This window comes from Cibotium barometz, chromosome 10, assembly GCF_041138505.1.
Source record: "Cibotium barometz isolate CiBa-2024 chromosome 10, ASM4113850v1, whole genome shotgun sequence".
Lineage (NCBI taxonomy): Eukaryota > Viridiplantae > Streptophyta > Polypodiopsida > Cyatheales > Cibotiaceae > Cibotium > Cibotium barometz.
This window is the reverse complement of record NC_141055.1, coordinates 56186439-56193421: the sequence shown is the minus strand read 5'-3', so window position 1 is coordinate 56193421 and position 6983 is coordinate 56186439. Positions and strand designations below refer to the sequence as shown.

Genomic DNA, 6983 nt, shown 5'->3' with positions numbered 1-6983 from the left:
AAACGAGAAAGGATTTCTTATTCTTGCTTTGTAGTAAACCATTGTCCGTGGTTCAAAATGGTTTACGGATTGTTGTCTATAGTTGAGATGATTTAGTCTAGTTTGTCTATTATTTGACTTAGTAGAGGTGTCCAGTGAGCCCACACATGTAGAGGTGTATTTGGACAATGCTAGTAACGTTTATATGTTAGCGTGGTACCCCATAAACATGTTCGTACATAGCTAGCTGTTGAATCACATGGTTGTAGTGCTGCCAAGGACCCAAAGTGGTTGCCATAGTAGACATGTGGAGATAGGCATATCTTTACTCATGGGCTTGGTGGTTATACAACTATCATTGCTTGCACATTACTCTTGATTTTTTAGTGGCACATAAACACTATAGATCACATAGACGATGTATGTGTGGACATCATCTTCGTTGCAAGATGTGTACACTGTTCTTGGAAAGCATAGAACTTTTTGAGAAGGGAAAGTGTAGCTATCCCTAGACTATATGTAACGTCCATTGAATTTTGCCACATTTTAGAACACTTTGATAAAGACTTGTAATAGTTGATAAAGACTTGTAATAGTTGCGCAAAATTTTTGCATTGAACTCCATGTGGTTTAAGTACAAGACAGAAATATCTTTGACATCGTCGAATATGCAAAGAAATCCCTTTGATGTCGGAGAACATTCATTGTGAATCTTTTGAGGATTCGAGAACTTCTTGGTGGTATACAAAGGCATGATGTTATTCGATGCCTTAGTATTGGTTATGTTTCATTGACATCTTTCATAGTTGTAAGTGGCGATTATGGTTTAGTGTTCCCAAATGAAACACTAGTGCTACATGTTTCCTCCATCTCGTAGTACCTAAGGAAAATACAAGTCGTGCTTCCTATTTCCCTTATATCGTAGTTCTTAGGAAAGTCACACGCATAGATGACCATATGGTCTGCACATAAACACTTGTTTATAGCACCTTGACCGTTCTTGTGGACAAAAACTCTTCTTGAAGGGAAGAATGAATAGGTTAACTAAGATGGCCAAGTTTATTCCAACATAAAAGGATCTGAAAACATCCGAGCTTGCTAGACTCATTATCGAACGTCTCTACAAACTATATGGCCTGCCCACAAATAAAGTGTCTGATAGAGACAGGAAGTTCGATAGCCTTTTTGAAGGGAAATATTAAAAAGTTGGAAACTACTGTGAGTATGAGTCCGGCAGAACATCTATAGCTTGATCGTCAGGAAAAGAGAGTCAACCAAGTGCTAGAGGATATGCTTCGTGCATATGTTAGCAAACAAAATATTTTGATATATGGATTCTAGCCTAGATCTTCTATAGGCATAGAGCTATAGATGGTAGCGTAGCCTATAAACTTGAGTTGCTAGAGAGTACTCTAGTGCATCGAGTTTTTCATGCTATACAGCTCAAGCTCCAGCTTGAGCTCGATGGGAATTTTGTTGTGATTCCTTTGCTTAAAGTTGTTGGCTCTGCTGAGCCTAGTACAGCTGTGCAATAATATAAAAGGCATTGTACCTACTAAGAAGTATCTTGATTTCATGCTTTCTACAAAAAGGCTCAAAGGACCAAATGGGATGTCAAAAGCCAAAAATGCATCTTCTTGGGTTGCAACATGGAGTCCAAGGGATATCAACTCTATGACCCTCAAGCAAAGAAGATCATAGTGAGTGGTGATGTGGTAATCCAAGAACAACCACGTCGGATGGAGGAGGAGCTTCTTTCTTCTTCATCATCATGCAATAAGGAAATCACCAAAACAACACAATGACCACATAGCACAGGCCTCCTTGCAATCTATTGGAGGGGAACTTGTCCCATTTCCAATGGACATGGATTTTAAAGATGAATAGAATAAGAGCATGATATGCCACAAAGAGGTAAGCCATTCCGTAATAAGTTGTACAAGCAACTTTTGGATGGAGCAAAACCTCTGGCCATCAAGGATGTGCCTCAAGATGTTTGTAGATCCACAAGGTTAGAGGAGAAAAATAGAACTCGAGCGAATCTTGTGAATTTCTCTTATTTGTTGTAGCACAAAGGGATCCGAAATTGCACCATACAGCTCATGCATGATTTTTTGGGAATGGAGGTTTGGCAGAATCCAAATAATATTTTCATCTCTCAGCAAAAATATGTAGGTGAGATACTCAAGGCATATGACCAAATGCAAGGCAATTGGTACACGCTTTTGTGATGTGAAAAATCCTACTTCTTATGAGTACTTTGTATACACCGCACATTGTATTCTCTTACACATACCACTTGATAGTTAATCTGCGTATGCTTGTCTCTCTTTTTTCAAAGCATTCTTTAATTATATCCCCTACATCAAGGTAAATCATAGAAGCTAGGCTAAAATAATAAATTTGTCAATTCTTGTTGACTCCCTTCAATAATATTCTCAATTTTCAATTCACCTTTAGTGTTGTGTGGTTGCAAGAGTCATCAATGTTTGGCAAATGGCAAATGCATGAGGAAAATGTATGAGAGAGAGAGATAGGTCCTTGACTCTGATTTTTTTTAAAGTCACGTTTTCTTTTGTGCAATAAATGGGGACAAAGACAAAATAATGAAAACAAAAGAAAAATCAACAAAAACACGCAAAAAATAGTTTGTGATTTTTTACTATTTTTTAGGGTTTTTTATTTCTATTGTTTGGCTGCTATGCGCGCGCGCACACACCCCAAAAAAAATGAGGCACTAAAAAAACTAAAAAAGAAAGACACAGAAGGCATATAGCTAGGTGGGAGCGACGAGGGTGGGTAAGCAGTATTGAGGTGGGCACGGTATGTCACTTACATAGCTACACACAACCAAACGAGAGCACACAGCAAGGAACTTCGCACGCAACAATGGTGTGGGGTAGTCATAAGGTTCACAGTTAGGCTCACAGTGCACAGGGCATACGTGGTGCATGCTTTGCGCAAAAGGCCAGGCCTATGCGCAATAACTTGGACGGGCAAACACCTATGTGCAAAGCGAATAGGGCAACACCTTCGCAAAGTGTGAGAGGATGTTGTTCTTACATTCTGCGATATATACACGTGTGTGTGCGTGCGTGTGTGTGTGTGTGTGAGTGAGAGAGAGAGAGAGAGAGAGAGTGAGATATTGCACATGCATGTGCAAAGAGTTAAGTTTTTGTTTTTCGAGCCGGGGTCAGAGACGAGCACGCTCGTCTCTGAGACGCACACCATATTCATAAGATCCAATACAATTTATTTCTAAAAACTCATGAAAATAACCCTTTGAAAGTCCAAATTATCATGAGAAAATTAATCCAAAAATGGAATTCAACTTTTCAGTGCACTTTTTCTATTCAGTCCAATTGTTTCTCTTTATATTAGGAGAGGGAAAAACAAAAGGGAAAATCATTCATAACATCATGCTTTTGGCTGAAGAAGCATAACTTAAGCTCCAAAGAAAACCTAATCTCCGATCATATCAATTTCCTCATTGGAGACCACTATGTCCTTCTCAAGGTGGCTTTGTTGGATACTTCTAATCTAGTTTTGGAAATCATCTTTGGCTCTAGATAATTGAAGCATCTCATTTTAATCATGCATAGTGTACTGAGCATTGCATATCTTGATTCCTACTTTGATTGTCATCTTTATGTACACAGACAAATCCCTGCTTACATATTGTTTCATGTTAATATTCCATAGTGTTGAGGAGCAAACAATACGTGCTCAAGCAGCAATTCTTTCCAAGGTAAGGTCCCTGACTAGGATTGGGCCCACGCACTCATGCAAGAGTGTCTGCACCTCCTCATTCTGTTTAGGACGAAGAGATAGAGGGGAGAAGCACATTTGAAATTGTTTTCCAACCAGTTACAACTTTGGAGATGTTTAAATACAAGAAAGCAAAACGTGCAGTCTGGTTGCCAAGTGAAACACATCGGATTTGGAAATAGGCAAGCTAGGCCCTAATACTGTATCCCTTTTCTATCCCTAGTGTGACTATTGAAGGTAAGGTCCATCTCCCTCTTATTTCCTCCGTTTTGGGAGCTGAACATCGCATCGCAACCCACCACCATATCCACAATGCATCGTCAGCGACCATCAGTAGCACTTCGCACATAACATTGCCTCACCTTGCTTTTCATAATCAGAATGTTCACCTAGCTCGATCCAAAAACTTCTCGCTCAGGTTCTTGGAGAGATTACCCTGTCCGGTCAATATTGGAGAGCCTACATAGAAGTTACCCTGTCTAGTCACAATTGGAGACTCGAGAATGTACATATATGCAACACTGGCTAACGTGTCAACAATTTACGTGATCTCTGATCTCTGCTCCGGAGGAGGTAAACCTAAACTAAACGAGAATGAGAGGGGCCATACCAAGGGGCGCCTACACGTACAAGGTCATGATATCAACCCTACAACAAATGATAGAATGTCACATTCCCATGACACCAGTTTATTGACCTTTAATAATCAAATGCGTCCATTGTTTCTCCCTGAGTTTCATTTAAACTTGTGGTCAAATGCTTGGCATTCAGTACGTGGGCATTAATACCTTTCCCAAGCTACACCAAAAATTTTGTGACGACTTCAATTGTGAATTTTACAAAAGAATGTAGTGTGTCTATTATCAGCTGCAACATAAAACCTTAAATTGGGAGCTTTATCTTGCAACCATTGACTTCAAGATATACTGGATATTTGAAATCCAATTCTCTTGAACACTGTTGGTAAATTCTCCTGATCGTATGGAGAAGGCTTATTGCAAATGAGTTTTAACCTGTTGTGAAATAAGGGTCATGCTTTTGCAACACCAAAAACTGAGACCTGAAATGGCAGACATAACTGACAGTTGTCAAATGCGGACTGCTTAAAAGGAAGTAGATGCAACAAAGCATAGCATTCCACAACATAAGAGAACCCGGTTTCCAGATGGATGCACTACCTGCATAGATGGGGAGACTTATTTGAAAACACGCAGTAAACCAAGACCAAGCGCAATCACTGATACAATTGTACCTGCACCAAATTAGAGAAAAAATATGTGTATATGTTAGAAATGAGACCGGTCATACCATGCGTCTCACCTCGTTTGACATGAGTTTTGAACTAACTATGGGAGAAAAGATAAGGTCTTGATTATGTGGACCTAAAGTGATACTAATCTATTCCTGTTTTGATCGTAACAAATTAGAATAGGAGTTCAAAAACTATGTGCAGTTCAATTATAACAAAATGCTCAAGTGTTCTTTTGGACAATGTTTTTCTAACACGTACATGTGTTTTGAGCAGTAACAGACAAAGTGAATGGACTATCACCCCAACTTGCTCTGAATGCACTTCTTTCTTGGGCCACTTCTAGGTTACAGAGTGAATGTGTCCAACTTCAATGTTTAACATGAACAATGTGATAAAATACACCAAGGAATAAAATTCCACATTAGGGGAAAAAGAATTGAAAAGCACGAAATTTAGAGGATTTGTGCCCTTCTTATAAAAATTTGAACCTGGTTGTAGAACTTGTGGTGAATTTGCCACAATTTAAAATGTCTCAAAAATGGCCTAATGCTTAATATCATAATACACCTATAAAGTACATCATTAGGGATTTCATTCTAGCTTGTTGCTACACGCTCTTGGAGCGAGAATCCCTAAGTATTCCATCAAACATTTACAAGCGCCCGTCCAAGTTGTAGATATGGACATTGTGGCTTCATAACTTGCTCATACATCCTTCTACGTAGCCATTTATTGTTAGAAGTCATCTCCTGTCTATTTTTATACACCAGGGTCTCTGTTGTGGGTGTGCCCGCCCTGTATAGGTGTTTTATCATTTTTCCTCACTCCCCGTATTTTTTCCCCATTTTTCCATGGTGTGGATGGATGCCAGATGATTGGCAGGAGCCCATGATGGCTGGCCGACTGCCTATTCTGCAGTCGTGGAGGTGCTAATGCTGGCCGACCTGTTTTACACAGTCGTGGAGATATTCTATGCTGGCCGACCTGTTTTACTCAGTCGTGGAGACATCTGCTGCTGGCCGACTGCTTTATGCAGTCGTGGAGAGCTCATGCGTTGGCCGATTGCATCCATGGGGCATATAAATAGGCCCCATGCTCCTCACCATTGTATCATTCAGTTTTGTGCGGGATCTTGTGTATAGAGAAGAGTTTACACGCCTATTTCTCTGTGTCTCTTGTGCTGTCTATTTTCTGCACTCTACTTGCTCTTGTGAACCCGAGTTTGGTTATCATTTCCGCTGCATATTTTGACATGGTATCAGAGCCCTAGGCTCGTGATAGATCTTGGGAGTTTTCTGAGCAAGAGGGGGATAGTTAGATTGCTGATTGGTGGACTGTTTTGGACTGTTCGGGAAGAGAAGGTGCAAGAGGAAGGCGGGCTAAGGTGCTGGACAGCGACTTGCAGGTTTTAGAGTTTTTTTTCCCACCCACCCACCCTTTTCAGTTTCATCCCCGCGATGGCAGATTTACTAGAGATGGCTGAGAAGCATGTGAAGATTCTGACTCTCCCCACGTTCCCTGTGGACCGTCAGTTGGACGGGAACAATTACGGCATCTGGAAGGTTATGATGGAGTCTGTGCTGGAGTCATATGACCTTGCTAATTTCATCGTCATCGGGGTTCCACGGCCGGAAGCAGAGGAAGGGGAGTTACTGTCGATGAAGAAGGACTGAGAGGCACAGGCACACATGTGGGATCGTGTCAACGCCAGGTTCCGGTCATTTATTTTCCTCAATTGCACACCACAAGTGATCAATCATGTAAAGCACATGACGCTGGCCAGAGGCATATGGGAGCACTTGGCTTCTCTTTATAACAGGGTATCACCCATGAAGAGGATCTCCTTGGAAGTGCAGATGCGGGTTATGAACCCTACAAAGTCCTCGACGATGCGGGAACACATTAACAAGCTGCAGGCCCTTCAGCAGGAAATCCTCCAGGCTGGGAAGGAGATATCATCTGAAGACATGGCCATCACGTTGCT

General features: G+C 41.0%; 1 protein-coding gene across 1 annotated transcript in view; it reads right to left on the bottom strand.

Annotated features, from left to right (window-relative positions):
• Nucleotides 1-4469: 4469 nt before the first annotated feature.
• Nucleotides 4470-6983, bottom strand: part of LOC147635076 (protein FMP32, mitochondrial-like) — a 46649-nt gene continuing 44135 nt past the window's right edge. The window contains exons 8-9 of the mRNA XM_086804352.1: nucleotides 4926-4999; nucleotides 4470-4807 (exon numbers count right to left, since the gene is read on the bottom strand). Coding sequence (XP_086660478.1) covers nucleotides 4944-4999 — 56 coding nt within the window. The 3' untranslated portion in view covers nucleotides 4470-4807; nucleotides 4926-4943. The remainder of the gene's footprint in view (nucleotides 4808-4925; nucleotides 5000-6983) is intronic.